The sequence below is a fragment of the Semicossyphus pulcher genome, unplaced genomic scaffold, assembly GCF_022749685.1.
Source record: "Semicossyphus pulcher isolate SPU_LCO1_2020_fin unplaced genomic scaffold, fSemPul1.0.p SCAF_17, whole genome shotgun sequence".
NCBI lineage: Eukaryota > Metazoa > Chordata > Actinopteri > Labriformes > Labridae > Semicossyphus > Semicossyphus pulcher.
Window position 1 is genome coordinate 9,662,614 of NW_027211681.1, and position 18,209 is coordinate 9,680,822.

General features: G+C 42.0%; 2 protein-coding genes across 2 annotated transcripts; one reads left to right on the forward strand and one right to left on the reverse strand.

Annotated features, from left to right (window-relative positions):
• The first annotated feature begins 2 nt into the window (after nucleotides 1-2).
• wfs1a (Wolfram syndrome 1a (wolframin)) lies at nucleotides 3-8,430 on the forward strand. The gene is made up of 14 exons (XM_069666558.1): nucleotides 3-84; nucleotides 839-1,253; nucleotides 1,308-1,453; nucleotides 3,333-3,412; nucleotides 4,746-4,890; nucleotides 4,986-5,159; nucleotides 5,414-5,491; nucleotides 5,565-5,693; nucleotides 5,729-5,751; nucleotides 5,833-5,964; nucleotides 6,139-6,384; nucleotides 6,528-6,806; nucleotides 6,955-7,118; nucleotides 7,245-8,430. The coding sequence occupies exons 2-14, from the start codon at nucleotides 844-846 to the stop codon at nucleotides 8,428-8,430; spliced, it is 3,192 nt and encodes a 1,063-aa protein (XP_069522659.1). The 5' UTR covers nucleotides 3-84; nucleotides 839-843.
• A 2,092-nt stretch (nucleotides 8,431-10,522) lies between these two features.
• ppp2r2ca (protein phosphatase 2, regulatory subunit B, gamma a) lies at nucleotides 10,523-18,187 on the reverse strand. Its single transcript, XM_069665825.1, has 9 exons — nucleotides 17,589-18,187; nucleotides 17,150-17,247; nucleotides 16,851-17,034; nucleotides 16,231-16,343; nucleotides 15,862-16,039; nucleotides 14,252-14,416; nucleotides 13,983-14,152; nucleotides 13,694-13,785; nucleotides 10,523-13,391 (listed from the first exon to the last, which is right to left on the reverse strand). Exons 1-9 carry the CDS (start codon nucleotides 17,650-17,652, stop codon nucleotides 13,094-13,096), a joined length of 1,362 nt encoding a protein of 453 aa, XP_069521926.1. The 5' UTR covers nucleotides 17,653-18,187; the 3' UTR covers nucleotides 10,523-13,093.
• Nucleotides 18,188-18,209: the final 22 nt, after the last annotated feature.

Here is an 18,209-nt window from a genome sequence, read left to right on the forward strand (position 1 = left end):
TGGACTAACTTACAGACACAACGTTTCAACTCAGGAGGACATTTTTTCTTTTATCCTGAAGGACTCGGCCTCTTTAGCTAACAAGTAAGGACTCTTTACTTTGCTTTAGCCTACTCAGTGCTTACTCAGACTTACTCGGTGAGAATTTACTTGACATGAATTTCAGAGTCAATGTTACTCGTTCATTTGGTGTTAGCATGAGCAGGAAGCAGCAAAGGTAAGGGAGTTCAGAGCCGACTAATGACAGTAATTACTATATAGAGACTAATGTAATGGTTGTCCTGTTCTTTCTTCTTTCACAGTTTAAATATTGGGCAGTTGTTGAAGGATTACTTTCAACTCTTAAGTAAAAATACAAAATAACCCCAGTACGTGTTATAATACACATTCTATATAAATCATTGGAAAAATATAATTATAAGGCCAATTATAATTAAAGTAGTGGAGTAGAAGTTTAAAGTAGCTGGGAATGGAAATACAAGGGATAATTTACATGTAACTGAAACACATACATTACAAAAGCATACTTTAAAATTGTACAACTGAAAAGTGTAAATAGTTACAGTTCAAGTTATATCTGTTGCTCCTCACAATCTTGACCTACATAAAGTAAACCAGGTTTTCACTGATGTGTTAATCCCTGACAAAACATTTGCTCCTTTCAAAGGGAAGGTGTCACATTTTGTATCCAGAGGGTCCTCCAGTTTCTCTGACAGGAAGTTTACAGTCCAACACCCTGTCTCCACTGATGGCTCACCGATATAAATTTGTTGATTATTTGCAGTGCACAGCTGTCATTAGTAACATAATAAATAATATGCACATTTTGTTATTCCAGGTAATATGGAGAAGGATTACCCGTCAACATCAACTGCCGTCAACAGCCAGGGGTCATGCCCTGGCCTGGATGGGCCGTCTCTTCCCTCCCCCAAACAGATTCCACCGTCCCTCATCTCCAGTAACCTCCCTGCTGCCCCCTCTCACACCGCAAAATCTCCCACCTCCACAGAAACAACAGAACTCAAAAAAGTATCTTTTTCCGCTCAGCCATCCACTCACATCAGCTCTAAAAAGATGGATCCACCTCCTTCTTCAGAGGGGTCAAAGCCTTTAACATCAGTCACCTCTAAACCCCCATCTGAAACTGTTTCCACCAAATCTTCATCTCCTGTTCCAAGCAAAACACCGCTTGTTCCTTCCCCTAACCGCTCGTCTCCTCAAATCCAAAAAACTCCATCTTTTTCAAAGCTCACATTTGCATCTTCTACACCAGCTAGCTCAGCCAACAGTCCAACAGACTCCCCTACTTCCTCCTCCACAGCTGCTTCAACTACGGCTCCCGAAACACCTACGACTGCCCCCATGAAACGCACCTTTGCCTCCATGGCTAAGAAGGTGATAATACAGGAAAGACTTAGGAAAGCCGAGGAGGAAGCCAATGATGAAGAGGAAGGTAAAATTAACATTGTTTGATTGGCAGACCGCAAACCCTTGGCTGTGTGCAGATAAGTTTTGTGCTATGATTCCTAATGCCTTTCCATGTGTAGCAGAGTAACACTGCACTCTCTTGGCCCTCCTGTAGTTTTTCTTGCTTTTTCCTTTTTTTTTTCAGTTCTATTTTGTATACAAAATTGGGCTACATCCCTACATAAGAGGTGCCATGCAAAAATAGAAATGAATTTGGCATTCAACATTTAAATCCATACTTTTTTAGACTACAAGTATTGCTCAGTGAATTCAACAGAGAATAAGTGCATACCTTGTCCTGGTTACTGTATGACTGGCAGTTTAAGAGTTGTGAACATGCAGATAGTGACCTGCCTTCACTTCTGACATGCATGCAACACATACTGTGTGGACCTTTTTAGTCATGCTAGCAACAGAGCTCTAGGGATGGACTGCCTGCCTGATGGTCGGCTCCACTTTAGTCCAAACTAAATATTCTAACAACTGGATTTACTGGAAATTTTGTACATTTACATTCACTTCGATGATCCTTTTTACTACATCTCTAGCACCAGAGCAGGTTGAATTTGGGCTTTTGAGTAGATCTCATGCCATGCGATTTGTTAAACAAAGTCAGGCCCCACTAAAGATGAATTGTTACAACTTTGGTGAGCCTTTTAGTGACCCACTTCTGTTTGTCCAACTCTATTACAAGACATAACATAACCCATTGGTTTGCGCATACAGTTTTGAAGCCTTGAGTTTAGCATTTTGGCCGTCACCATCTTGGTTTTTTGGATCCAGAAGTGACCATATTTGGACATAAAGGTGGACACCCAAGAGAAGTTCAGTGACCCAATTAGCGGAGTTGTCCCCTCTCAGGCAGCTTGTGGCACCTGACTGTCAATCAAAGCGGCCAGGGCCTTAATTACCATAACTTTAAGAGTAATACAATTTAATCAGGTAAGTCAATATAAAAGTTCACCTCTGTGCAGCTGTCATAAATGGAAAAATTAGGCTATAAAGACTGTTTGTGCTACAGGCTGTAAACACAACTGCTGTAAAGTTGGGCATTTTAATAATGGGGTCTAAAATAATTTGGAGAACTTCAATTTTTGACAATTCCTTATTGTCTTGATCTTGCAGCCCCAGAGGTTGCTGCTAGAGTATGGCTTAGGCCTGCAAAAAGAATGACATCACAGCCTTACTTTGTGTTCAGTACTAGCTAACCAATGTAAGCATGCTTAACTATGAACCTGGTAAACATTACACCAGCTAGGTATCATGTAAGCAGTTTATGTTTTTGAGCATGTTAGTCAGCTACAATAACTTTTGGCTCAAAACACAGCTGTGCCTTTGTAGTCTCATAGATTAACTAGCACTAACTGTTGTTTTACTTCAGAGCTGCTAGAAGTGAAACTAAATAAATGTTTGACCAGTACAAGGCTTTGCTGTGCATGAGAGACATTAAAGCTGAACTCCTTTGCTTAAAAGGACACTGGGGAGACAGTAACAGTTACAGCCTTTATGCAATTGACAATTAATAATGTGATATGGGATATGGGCGTGGTGTTGACAGAGCTCTGTGGTCTTGTCACAGGATATCTGCATAGACAGACAGACACAGACGTGTTTAAAATGCACACACTCACAACTAGTCCACCTCTGACTTCTTGTTACTCTCACATTACAAGATATATGTCAGCTGGGATTTGTTCCTCGCTGGCTGTGAGCACACGATGTGTAAAATCAGCACTGAGTCACACTGCTCTCCAATAAAGTTGTATTGCTGAGAAGGTGTAAAGCCAGGCTATTCCACTGATTGAGATTCTGAGATGGATATGTTAACATTTAAGGCCTCTTCTCTTGTTTTCTCTCATGTCCAGATGAAGAACCAGAGGAGGATTTGTCCATAGAGCAGATGGAAGAGAAAGCCCAAGCTGGTGATGCCAGAGCTCAGACCCGTGTGAGTGAAAGCACATGCACACAGACTGGCACTTGGCATTGTTTTTTAGTACTGCTGGTTGACTCAGTCTGGTTATGAGCATGTGTCTATTTTCGGCTACTTGGAAGATGATCCTGGGCTTTCAATATGATACTCCAAGAAAATATTGTCACACATACAAACCATTATGAAGATTATTGCAGTGTATTGCAGCACTGCACTGAATTTGTGCAAATAATAAAATATTCACATTCTCCTTAGTCCTCATCGACTTGCAAAATGTAAAAAGAGATACTGGCAGAGAAATAGGGGGGGTGAGGAGGAAGATGAGCCCACACCTTGGAGTTAAGACCCCCAGTACTAAAAGGGTACATTCTTAAGTGGCTGGTTACATGACTTGAACTTTCCCTACGCTATATGTCATGTATCACACATAAGAAGCACCTAAATAACCACATGGGGTGTGTGTGTGTGTGTGTGTGTGTGTGTGTGTGTGTTTGAGTGAGTTAACATGTCAAAACATGTGACCACATCAGTGCAGTGGTTGGATATATATGTAGTGAGACACTCCAATAAACATCATAATAGAGCTGTCATATTCCTACAGCTTAAACATAAGTCATACACAGGGAACCAGTGATGTGGTTTCTGTATGAGTGTAGTTGCTTCACATGACTATTTATTTGGATACTTTGACACTGTTGTCAATGTAGAATGCATAAAAGCAGGTTTACAAGATCATATGTTTATTGTATCTAACAGACAGGAATATATTAATGCTGAGTCACTTAAAATGGAGACATTTCATCCCCTTAAAAATAGATGCATTTGATTATAACTGTGAGAGAAGTTATGTAAATTACGGTTAAGATTAGAAAACAGTCACTTGATATTGCACTAGGGCCTCTTCTGCCATGGGTAAATTAGACAGATGGCTAAAGGGACAGGGAATTGTGGGTTTTGTATTTCTTTAATGAGTTTTGTATTGTAATCTGTCATCCCTTGCATCCAGGAACTTCACTGTGAACTGTTTGATTGGAACTACTTACAACCAAAGATATAGCTCCTATAAATCCAGTGTACTAATTACCATTGTATTTTTTATTTCAATGCTGTAAGAACTACATGCAAAATTTAACTCAATTGGACTTAGAGGACAATTACATTACATACAACGAGCATAAAGCTTATCAAAGTTATAATTAATGCATTATTTTTTCAATTCTTAATACATGCGTAAAATATAATTCATGAAACTTTCGGTGAACTTTATGTCTGATTGAACTAAGTAGTCAGAGCAAGGCCACACAGGCTGAATTAATCCCTTCTCTTCTACCTCTGCTCTGTGTTTCAGCTGGGTCAGCACTACTTGATTCTTGCAGAAGAGAAGGACACAGAGCTAAATAATCGCCTGGCTGTTAATTGGCTGATTAAAGCAGCTAAGCAGGGAAGGAAAGGTGCAGCTAGAGCACTGCAGCGCTGTTGGATCCAGAGGAAAGGTTACCTGAAGGCTACCAAATTCAGTATCAATTGAGTGTTCGTGTATTTCTGTTTGTAGATTCTTAACTGATCCTTGTCTGTCATCCTCTACAAGGAATCACTCCCGAGAATGAGGAAGACGTGCGAAAGTTGGCTACAGAGAGCAAGTTTGAGCTGGCTGTACGTAAAGCCGCCATGATGATGTACTGGAAACTCAACCCAGAGAGGAAGAAGAAGGTGGCTGTGGCTGAGATGCTGGAAAATGTCAGCCAGGTCAATGCAGTGCCAGGTAGGATGTGCACACACATCCACAGACACAACAACCCCACATCAAGTACTCTTTGAATTGTGACAACAATCCTGCCTGGTGTACTACGCACTGCCCAGAATGCTGCAGCATTTTGTTACATGATGGAAGAATATCATATATTCCCCTTTGTGATCTCAGTATTTGCAGCTGTCATGGTGAAGAATATCACATTACTTGCAGGCCTGCAGGCCAGTTTGTAACTCACTGATGTTGTTGTCTTTTCTCACCAATAGGTGGCACTACAAGCAGGAATCCTGCCCCAACCTCAGGCCAGACGCAGAAAGTTTTGGAGAGCATGGTCAGCAATGAGTGTAAGTATTCACACAGTAAGCGTGCAGAAAAATAATGTCCTCTTGTCTGATTGTTTTCTTTTTGTCCTCTCAGCTACACATTTGGACCTGGACGACTTTGTTGAGATGACTAAACAGTATGCACAAGGTATCGTCCCCTCTGCGTCCCAAAACAGCAGCCAGGTTGCAGCTAAGGCTCAAAGTCCTACACCTCATGGCAGTGGTGGGGAGGTAAAGACCCAATAACCAAATATAGAGATTATCGGTTACAATCAGCGCACGTAAGTTATTTTATTTAGAATTATAACTCTTCAGTCTAGTGTGTGCTTGTCTCTGTCCATGTGACTGTTTTTTTGAAGCAGAAGGCTGAGCTGGTCCCATCAGGATACAAAAAGACCCACCGAACTTCTTGGAGTTTTGGACGAAGTGGGTTGCTGCACTCTGAGCAGAATGGGGCGATACAAAGAGCAATGGACGTGAAATCGCGCTTAATGGTATCGTATTGTATTAAAATTAATGATTCTTTTACAACATCCTTGATTATACTTTAAATATCTGTTGAATGTCAGTAGTTGATGTTTTATTCCTGTCAATAGATTATTCTCTTTTCTGTATTTTGCATGTTCATTTCTCCTCTCTCTTTTCATGGCTCTCTCTCTTCACTTCAGATGCTGCAGTACCCGCTGCATTCCATTTTTGAGATGAAAGAGCACCTGGTTGACTGGGCATCACGGGCCGGTGTCCAGTGGCTCAGCACAGCCATCCCCACACAGCACGTCAACGCACTTATTTTCTTCTTCATCATCAGCAATCTGACTGTCGACTTGTTTGCTTTTGTGATCCCTTTGCTTGTCTTCTACCTTTCCTTCATCTCCATGATCATCTGCACACTGCGGGTTTTCCAGAGTAGCAAAGTGAGTGTGGTCTGTTTAATTCAGTAATCGCTTAAACTATTTTACTGCATGTTTCTATGTTCTGTCAGGATGTCGATATGGTCACCTTTATTGCAGATTTGAGTCTTCTTTCCTTCCTTTGCCCTCTTTATGTATTTTTGCAGACTTGGGAGAACTTCAGAGCCCTGACATCTCTGCTGACACGTTTTGAACCAGGCCTGGATGTGGAGCAGGCAGAGACCAACTTTGGCTGGAACAACCTAGAACCGTACCTCTATTTTATCCTATCCGTTTTCTTCATCATTTTCTCTTTCCCTGTAGCTGACAAGGGCTGGATCCCCTGTTCTGAGCTCTCCACTGTGGCCATCTTCTTCACCGCTGTCAGCTACATGAGTCTCAGTCCCACCGCTGCAACATATGCACGCAAAGCAATGGTCATAGAGGTCAGGTAGAGCACAACACTTATGTCATTAAATGATCAAAATCAGTTTTTATAGCACAAAGCAAGTTTATAGATAGATTCACTTGATTTTACAATTTTAAATAAAATGATTTTCTAAAACTTTATGTATGCATCTTTTTAAATTCCAGGTGGCATCATCTCTGTGTTGCCTGACTCAGTTCCTGCCAGAGGACAGGACAATGCTTCGTCTCCTGGGTCACACCTTTGCCACACTACCTCTAGGGGAGTCAGTGGTGCTGAAGCTCAGTCTCCCTTGCCTGTTGTATGTTTACCTGTTCTATCTTTTCTTCAGGTGAGCTGGTTTGTGGGATGCCAGGTCAATATTTCAACATGATTTTAAAATTGAATTCCAACTTCTCAGGTTTTACCCTCAGAATTGTTTTTTTTTTTCTCCTTTCCTGTCTGTTTTCATGTTCAGCATGGCCAGGATGCGTGGTTTCAGGGGGACTTACTGCTTCCTGGTTCCTTACCTTGTGTGCTTTATGTGGTGCGAGTTCTCGGTGGTGCTTCTGCAGAATTCCTCTGTTGTGGGTCTAATCCGCACCTGTGTGGCCTACTTTCTCTTCCTGTTCGCCCTGCCTGTTTTAGCTTTCGGCCTCGCGGCCATGCTCTTCATCCAGATCTTCAAATGGTTCCTCGAGCTGGAGCTGACAAAGGTGATTGTTACCTTGGTGGTGTGTGCAATCCCTGTCACTCTGCGGCTGTGGACACGGTTCAGCATGTCTATTCTGGATGTCTTCCGCTCACTGACCCACCGCGGCCCAGTCAAACTCATCTTACTCTGTATCTCCATGGTGATCCTGCTCTTTGCAATCTATGTGTACCATTCAGAGGGACAGAAGGTGTACAACTCCACCCTGACCTGGGGCCAGTACAGCCAGGCGTGTGGGCCACCTGCCTGGGAAACTAAAGGCATGGCCCAGACGCAGCTCTTCTGTAGCCACCTGCAAGGACACAGAGTCACTTGGACTGGGCGTTTCAAGCATGTCCGTGTGGCCGAGACGGAGAATGGGGCACAATCGGTCATCAACATGTTGCCAGTGTTCATGGGAGATTGGCTGCGCTGCCTGTACGGAGAGAGATATCCAAAATGTGAGCCAAAGAATGTTACAGTCGCAAACCTCACCACTGCCAATTTGGCAGCGGGTTCTGCCTCAGCTACTGTTTCCCTTCCCTTGCTGCTCAGAATGCAGGAAGAGGAAGAGTTGTGTCAGCTCAAGGCTCTTGCAAAACACACCTGCCACATCAAGCGTTTTGATAGCCACCGCTTTGAGGTGACAGTAGGGATGAGCCGTGATGGAAGCATGGATGACCCAGCCAGGGATATAGTCTTAATGGCCAGCCATGAGTTCAGGCAAGTTCTGCTAAACCTAAGTCCTGGTAATATGGTGGAGTTCAGCACTAAGCTGGAGGGCCGTCTGGGAGCCAAAGCTCCCGCCTTCGAGTTGAAGGCCATCCACTGCCTTGACTGTGTTTCTTCGCTGCTGACTGGAGGCAGGCAGGTGAAGATCGAGAGAGACTGGAGACGCACCACAATGAGAGCCCTGAAGTTTGCCTTTGATTTTTTCTTTTCCCCCTTCCTGTCAGCGAAAATCTCTGCCTGAGAAGAAAGACAGACTGAGAAGTTGAAGTTATAATGACTCCTTTGAGCCTTTTTCTTGTGATGTGATCAGGTTACTAATGTAACTTACAGTATTGTTTACATTTTGATCTAACATGGATCATGTAAGTGCATGAGTTTACAAAGATTGTATTATTTTAGTTCATGTACCTCAAAGCAGCTCAAGAATGGTAAGATACCAACTTTGAAATGAGACTCATTGCCACAATCACTATTATTTTTTAAGCCACAAACAAATATTCCTGTTTGTATCCCTGATAATGTTTTCAAAATCTTAATTTTTAAATTTCCAGTACTGTTTTAAAAAAGTACACTAAAGCCTTGTCTCTTTATATACAGGGAAACCAATAATGGGTTCTGACCACTCTCGAATGCCTACAGATACTTTACTCTAGTTGAAAATAAGACTGAAATGTATCTTTGATAGCGCAATGTTGCTGCTACTTTCTTATTAAGGAAATTCTCAAGTGTGTGGGAAAAATGTTTGCATGTACAGTATGTTTGTAGCTTTGTGTGTGTTGTTATTTTATGTACATTTACATATTTATTAATGGGAGTTCCTTGTATAGGCAGAATTGATATTTCTGGCTGTTAGGCAAGATTTTCTTGCTTAGTGGTCTTAAAATATTTTGGCGTCACTCAATTTAAAATAAATTCCTATTTATGACCTACAAAAGCAAACCAAAACATTCGCTCAAAGATGAACTATTTCTATATAGTTATTTTTAATGCCTCTCACCGCTGTCACTAGGTGGGATTCCGACAAATCGATGTGCATCCTGCCAACCAAAAGAGCCTTTGTTTACTTTTTCACTGGCAAAGTTTCACAGTCATACTTTAAGGATCAGCACGACTTGCGGCTTTGTTAACAGAAGACGCCAAAGTTGACAAAAATAAAATGACAAGATATTTTTGTGCCTTTACCTTCAACAAATATAAATGGTTATTGAAAAAAAAACATTTTTGCAATGTTGCTGTTGATGGGGAGCCCAATAATTAGTGTAATATTGTATATCGCAAGTGTGCAACTGAATTCCAAGTTTCGTGGTTTTGTATTACACACTTTTATAAATTTGGTAAGAATTGTAAATATTAACACCAGCATCGATGTGTTTCATCACAGTACAGCAATATAATTAAGATTACAGCTCAAAAAACATGTTTAAGTGTGCAGTTACTCTTTAACAATCCAAAAATGTAATGATCCAACTTAAAGTCACCAAAAGGCATCTGTGGATTTACAAAATACTTAAGCTTGAACAAAAACGACTGTAGCACTTATTTACTAGAGTAAATAGGGTTAAGCATATTCATTTTGCCTTAGTATGGAAACAACTCTACCTATTCTCCTGCTAGCTAGCAGCTTACTGCTAGCTGTAGCTAGCCCAATGAGGCACACAGCACATGAATGAAGTAGCTGACTTTTGCTCAAGACTCCAACTTACGATATGAATGCAGCTCGGTCTGACAGAACTCCTCGTTATCCTCCACCTGTAACATCACAACTGTTTACCTGGTTAGCATCCTCGTTGCTGGAATTAGCAGACCAACGTCATCCACTCTTTGTTTCCTGAAAACAGGAGTAGTGGTTACCATACTCGGCTGACTTAGTGTACTTCTCCAAAACGTTTAGTAACTCCTAGAACATAAACTGTTGGAGAAACGTATGTTTATATTGTCCCACACGTTCAATTAAACTTGCGTATGACGACCTCAACATTGAAATCGAGCACGCAGCAAAGGTCAACGGTCATCAACATTTACGTCACTGCAACGTCATTACTTAAAAAAAATTGATTTGTTTTTATCGTGTTTTTTAATTGTTTCTCCAATTTCAAAATAAAATGAACAGTTAAAAAGTTATCAAAATTCAATTACCCGACAAATGCCGATAACTAGCTGAAAAAAAGGCTGTATTTCTTTTAGATATATGGTTTTCACAGGACATTTTGAAAAACTGCATTAAGTACTAATTCAATGATGAGTGCAATAACAATAGCAGTACATAAAAAGCCATATGTGAACAATATTAAATGGTAACCTCTTCTTATCTGTGAATATCTATCATTGATGTTGAGCCTGTACACTTTAATTTAAGTACATTGTCAGTTTATTTATGGGGTTAATGGGAGTGTGCAATGATTATAAAAGTGCCTGTGTTTCAAACAAAACCCTTGTTTTGGAAGTGTTTTTTCCAGCTTCATAGTCTAAAAGCATTTTAGTAATGACAAAACATGAGTCCCATTAGATGTAGACACACACACACATATCCAACACATTTTGTGACAGATTTCACATCATTTTATTAATGCACATTCCTTTCATTCACCTCATTATAGTTATGTTTTTTGTATTGTTAGATTTGCCTTTTATAAAGTATGATAGATATACACGCTATTAGCATTGAGTAATGGCGACATGCTGCTGCTGCTGTGCTCCTTAACACAAATCCTCTCACTGGTTGATTGTGGTGGTGGTGGTTATGATGCGATTACAACTGACCTGCTCTAAACTACAGCTCACCTTGGTAGTACTAAGCCTTGGAACTTAAATAAGGTGGCCTGTACTCTACGTAAACCAGTTATTTGTGGGTTTTATCATTGTGGATTCTGCTGTATTGTACACTGTGTTAACCAATCAGTGCAAAATTGTGTCTGCATTCCACAACACTGGAGGGCAGTGAAGACCAAAACATGGTGAAGAGAACACACAAGCCAAGCAGCTGCAAAATAAATGTCTGTAAACATGAGGTGAGGAGATAGCAGACAAGTGGAACAAATATATGTTGACAATTTTCTTCTTTTCTCTGGGTTTAAGGTTTTAACAGTGAAACTGTTCATAATAAATCAGACAGAGTACTTTCCAGATTTTGAAAAAGTACACAGGGACCTGATCATTTCTACCTCTTTGCACTGATTCTGTTCCTTCATCTGCAGCAGTACACATCCAGACCCCATACGATAATCCCATCAGGGCCAAGGTCACTTGAAAACAAAGCACTTCACTGTAAACAATCAAATCTTGACCAAGTCACACAAGTCACATCACTGCTGTACATCCCCGGTTTTAAGGTGTCGCACCCCAGAGTAGCATGTGGCGCTGTGAGGTATATGGTAAAATGACATTTAGAACCTGTGGTATGATAAATATGGCATTATTGTTGTTATGTGAAAGACATTTCAACAATGTTTATAATGAGCTATTGCACTGATGATAACCTCTGACCTTCAAATATACAAACTCATCCAAATTCTAAATTGGCTAAATTGGGGGCCTCTTTTATGAACAGTGTGCTTACATTTTCTTGATTGTAATAGACTTCTTCAGATGTGCTTATGCATTATAAAATGATCACTGCTCATTTTAAATTAGCATAACACTTAAGATACATTTGCATTTTGTCTAAGTAAGATTTAATGCCCAATCAGGCTTAATTTCATTATTTCTAAGAGAGCCTAACATTAACACACTGTCACTCTCCTTTTCAGAATTTCACAACAAAGGTGTGCAGACTTTAGACAAGGACATTAAGTTGATACAAATGACCAAAACCCAATTACATTTACATTAAACAGTAAGTTTTGTTTTGTCCATGACTCACTCCTCCATTTCTACAGCCAGCAATACCTATGCATGTACTGTTACACTGAACAAAAACCTTGATCGTGCCCGTTTACTTGAATAGTGCGAATCCAGCAGCTTTCTCTACATCAGATCCCCGGTTCATCCGAGACAATATGCATCTTTTACCTTTTAGCTCTCTGGAACCAAAAGTGGTACCACATTAAAAAAAAGAACACAGATTATTTACAGCTAGCAGTAAAAAGAGTGTATGTATACCTGTAGTAGAAGAAGAGCTCATGTTTCAAAGCAGGAATACTGCTGCACTGTGTTTTCTTAGTGCTGTTATTGCAAAGTGAGTAGGGGCAAAGATCAGGGGGCGTTTATGCGTGCAATCTCCAAGAGCACTGCTCTAAAGGAGAGGTGCAGCTGCTGTTGGCAGCTGATAGAGGAGAAAAAAGGTTGAGGATGTTGTTGTGAAAAGCTGTACAATAACATCACTCCTAATGTTCCACAATAGTGAAAAAATGCTTGGATTTAGATGTACTGTCTGGCAAAGTCATTGGGAATACGCGATGTAGTCGTGTCATTAACTTGATGTTTTGTAGCATCATTTCTTCTCGGTTGCTTCCCAACACTCGTCTTCCATTTTGTGTCAAAAAGGTTCCAGAGCACATCAGTGAGGAGGAGTGCAACAAAGTGTGAGTCATAGCAGATGGAGAGGTGTCCCCGCACCTCTTTTACTGCCCCTATAGTGGGGCAGTTACACAAACATCTTCAAAAAGTGGGAGTAGTGGGAAGAAAAAATGTCCTGATAAGTGCTAGAGACGTCTGTCCGCTGAGCGTGGACAAATATGACTTTAGTTGGGGATCAAAAACATTAACAGTCTTGACATTTTTATAATCAGTCCCATCAAATATCAACACAAACAGATGTTGAAACAGCTTTGAATTCCCTTAAAGGCTGTCCAATCCCCATGCCTTCTTTAAGACATCCAAGTATATTTGGGTTGCTGTTTGTGTGACAATCAATGAAAGTACTGTCTCTGCCACTGGCCATATTCTCCTCTCTGTCTCTGTCTCTGTCACTGTCCCTGCACATCAGGGTTCACACGATCTTGGAAGATGTACAGGTTGTTAGTGGCTGCTATGGCGATGATATTCTCAGCTGGGTGCCAAGCCATGTGCAGGATCTTCTTGGTGAAGTCCAGGCTATCAACGCCCACATCTCCACGGCGGCGCTTACCACCCGTGTACACGCGCCGGGTCCGCAGGACAGCCCGAGGCTTGCTGCTTTCTCGCCAGGCCTCCAGAGTCACGCCTCGCCCCGTCTCCCGGTCAAACATGCGGAAGAAGCTGTTGTATGCGCCTGTCATGATCACGCTGAGGAGAAGAGAAGAGTACGTGTTGAGATTGAAAAAGTGTAGCAGTGCAGCAGGGTTCAGAGAAGCTCGAGGAAGAAGAAAAAAGGAGAGCAACATTAAAGGCACAGGCATTGATTTGTTCTCTGCAAAGCTCGTCTCTGGGATTGATTGAAATGTCGGATAACGACAGAGGCAGGGTATTTAGTGAATCACTGTAAGCACAAACGCACTGAGAAACTCCCCTTCATTTGCTTTCAAAGCACTCAAACGGACAAACTGTACTTTGTCAATCCTTCTCTCCTTGTTATCTCTGCCACTTACCTGTCTGAGCTGTTCCAAACACACTCAAACTTGTCGAAGATGCAGTCGTTCTCATAGAGGGAGCACAGCTTGCTCCTCAGGTATTCATGGACCTGCAGATCATACAGACAGTCAAGCTTAGATCAAAATTAGATGTGATGGTCCAGTGGATCCTGTATGTCCTGTAACATTTTCTATAAGAACAATAAATAAAATACATTGTCAACATTCATACAGTCAGCACAGACAATACAGATCCTAACCAATGCATTGGAGAGTAATAAGGCAGAGAAGAGATGTGCAGCCTTACCTGGTACGTCTCCACGGGGCCCTTGTCCATGTTCAGGTCCCACACCTTGGCGGTGAGGTAGTCTCTGGTCAGCAGGTAGCGTCCGCTGTGGCTGAACTTGACATCCGACACAGAGGATATGATCTCTGAGAAGAAGGACCGGCTCCCTGGATCCTCAGGCTCCTCAAACACTGACCAATGACACAGTGGGAAGGGGTATTTTCTAGATAACATAGTACAGATATGATTTTGTTTTTGTTTCTGCTTTCTTATCACTCAAACAGGCTTACGTTTGGTGTGTTTGTCACAGAGTGCCGAGGCTCTCATGTCACAGAGGCGCAGGGTGCCCTTGCTGCTGCTGTACACAAACAAGTGGCAGTGGTGCGGGTGGAACTCTGCCGCTGTTATCACCTCCGTCAGTTCCTCCATGTTGGCTGGTTTGATGTCCACGATATCTGAGAAAAAGGTCTGTTAGGGATTAAACACGACAGCGGTAGCACCACATTCCTAGGAGGTGCAGTCATTTCACAATCATATACATCCCCCCAAAAAATGCTCCCCAACAAAGCCCCACTATGCCCTGCACACTCTGCTGCTCTCTCTGTTCTATTTGTGGCAGTCCTGTGCGGCTCAGTAGAAAGTGTAATGCTGACTGAATTATTTAAACCCTTCTTCCATAGATGCCACTTTGATTTTCTAGGTCAGCTTCCATTTGAATGGGATATCACCAAATGCGCCCCCTCCAACACGCTACAGCCTGCTCTGAATACACACTCCGAGGCGGTACACGGCACTCTGATCGTAACATAAAACCAAACATAGTCAAGTGCTGTTTACATTAAATATACATGCAGAATGGATTCAGATGAGCAGGAATGTAAAGTATATTTTGGCTGCATGTATATTTCAAGATGCGGAAATGTGTGTTTAGATGTATAGTTTTGTTGTTCACCGTGGTGGTAGTAGATGGCGCTGAATGGTGAAACTGACAAATACATACATAATAGATTATAGTTATCTACAAAGAGCGTGTATGTACACTGTGGCACAGTTGTATGTGAAGCAAATCAACGCTATTCATTCATGTGATGGAGTCATGCAACAATCAGGCGTGCCCTAAATCTCTCAGTATACTGTAATACTTTGACAAGTAGTTTTATCTTGCTAAATCAAATTGTATAACCCTTTAAGGAATGTTAACAGAATCCATTTAGGTTTGGATGATGTATTATGCTACCTGATTATTTAACTGAAAGTGAACTGAACCCAAAAATGTTATTGACTTATTATTACCAAACTGTAATCATCGAGCGCACTTATGACTTCCTCTATCTATCAAGCTCTTCCTCTCTTCCGATTTTTTTTGTCCAAGAAATTGATTTTTACTCACAACTAATTCTATTATCATATTCACATTAGTGCTGCAGAGTTATTTGTGGTGACACACACTTAATCTTCCCAATGAAAAAGATAGCACGATTTATCTGCTTTCTACTTTTATTAAGTGATGTTCTGCCAAGTTAATAATACGTCAAGTCCAAGTTTTCTTCCAGTAAAAGGTTACGTTGCATACATAAATCTTGGACTAGCTATACATCACTGGTAGATGGATGTTTATGGACACAAAGGAAATAAAAATGACATTTGTGGGCGCTTGTTAAGCTTAGTTGGTGGAGCGGGCGCCCCATGTCCAGAGGCCACAGTCATTGACGCACTGATCGCAGGCTCGACTCCTGGTCTGTCAATCATTTGGTGCATGTCATCCCCCACTCTCTACCCTCTGCACTTCCTGTCTCCCTTCTGCTATCCTATCCAATAAAGGCAAAAAGCCCCCAAATCATCTTGTGAAATTAAATTTGTATGATATATATACAAAACACGTCAGTGTTAGAAAGGATACTGAAACTGCGGTCCGTGATGCCCAGGTGCCACATATTGATGCGGAGGTCATCAGCAGACAGGTAGGTCTCCCCGTCGCTGTTGACTGAGATGGAGTTGACATGGTAGGTGTGTCCGTTGGAGAACACTCGTCTGGGACGAACCTCTACCATCAGATCTGTAGGTTTCAGCACCGGCACCTATAAGGTACAGATATATAAAGCATAAATGAAAGAGGGAAGGAAAGAAAGAGAGCATGAAGGACGGCAAAAGAAGGACGGAACTAGAGGACATGAAAGTGGGGGATCATATGAGGGATGCATATTTTTTTTGACCGACCAAAATAAATGTCCCAGCTTGCATGCATGTGTGTGTGTGTGTGTGCATGCACCTGCAGAGAGGTGATGGTAGAGATGTCCTTGAGCCGTCCCTCCTCATCTTTCAGGTTGTATCCCTCTGGCCTCTTGTCTCTCTCGCTCACCTTCCACAGTTTAATGGTCTTATCTGTGACAGGGAGAGAGATTTGCACATCAACAAGAGAAGTTGATTAAGTCCTAGCTGACGAACACTTCAGATAACTTAAACAGCCTTCAGCATAAGCAATTGTCTTAAGTGTAAGGTCTAATTTGTTAACTGAGCTACTTTTCTTTAAAATATTATTCCTGTCTCACTAGTTTGAGGGCCATGAAGTCCCATGCCAGGAATATAATTAAAGCACAGATTAGATTATGTGGTCAGGTTGATGCCGCTACTGTAACCACAAATAGTCCCATTACTGGTTTGACGTTATATAACTCCACCGAGGTAATAAGAGATGAAGTCGGGCTGGCACAATGCTGGGAATTGGAGTTCTGTTGTACCAAAGTTTGTAATTAACACCACGGTCAGTCATGTCAGTGTGAATATCAATCAAAAGCCATTTATATTTCATACCAAAATCTGCACAGTTCTACTAGTTTTGCTTCATCCTAATCAGGGATTATAAATGTTGCCGTGTCGCTGGTTTCTCACCATTGGTGGAGAGGAGGAAGTGTGCTGCATTCTGCTGTGACAGCCATCTGATCTTGTTGATTTTCTCTTCAATCTCCAGACTCTTCAGGTAGTCAAAGTCCGGCTCGTGGCTCTGGAACGTGCTGTAGACATTGTACTCCCCGGAGTCACTCGTCTCCCCCACCTCCTCTGACTCCCCTTTAGACTATAAGTGGAGAAAACATAGCTTCGAATGAATATTTATAGCTGAAGATATAATAAAAAGAACATCCTCTTAGTGAGTATCCTGGGGGTACAATTGGTTGGTTATTTGAACTGACCTCTGTCTCTCTCTGAAAGATGACCACTCGGCCACCTTTATCCCCCGTGGCCAGCAGGTCCCCCGTCTGGTTGAACTCCACCGTAGAGATGACATCAGCTGGGAGGAGGGCAGGAAAATGAGAGGACATTAAGCATAGTAATCGTCATGAAAGCAGTAGTGATGTAGGAGAGAAATAATAAAATAATAATACAATATAATGGATAATATAGTGATCATATAATATTTATCTGTCACTATGTCAAAACCACATCTGAACTTAACACAAAACAGTGTCTCTGAGAGAGCGCTCAGTAAGTCATGGAGTGATTAATGTCAACATTCATCTCATATCCATTATTGAGGGATAATGCACTCATGAAGCTGAAATGAATCCATTCAATCACACAGGCATGTTATCGGACACCACCGACACAGCGATGACACACCGTCTGTTTTACCTTCAGTGACGTAGTCTCGCAGGAAGGTGTGGTTGATTTTGGGGCTCTCAGCGTCCTCGCCCATCTGAAGCTGAGGGAGGGTGACCCGCCAGCGCGCCCGTCCTGAGGGGAAGGGTCCAATCCGTGCTCTCTCTCCCCACCCAGGCTCCGCCCATGCTGCTTGGGCCTAGCGGAGCGGCCTGGAACAAGGCATCCTGGGAAACCAGCCGGCCGGAAGGAAGGAAGGAAGCAAGGAAGGCGGAGAGGCGTGAAGAGGAGATGGAGACGAAAATGGACAGGGGGGAGAAAGAGAAAGAGGAAAAGGAGTGAGAGAAAATGCAGCAAAGAGGAAAGTGGTGAGGTACAAGATGTGAGGCAGGGAGAAGTGGATGGAAAGGCTGGTGATGAAGTTGGTTTTGGAAAAGAAAAGAGGAAGGCTGTCATTAGGCAGGCTGACAATGCATTCACAAAGCATGCCAAATGGTGTGACCTTTGTTAGACATTCAGCACTCATTAGCAAAGACACACGTGTGCAGACAGACACACAAGGCCTAGCCAACGCTGAAGCAGATCCAAGCAAATCAACAAACAGCTCCAGCAGAGACACAGAGGATATATATCCCAATGTATGCATGCAGAGGA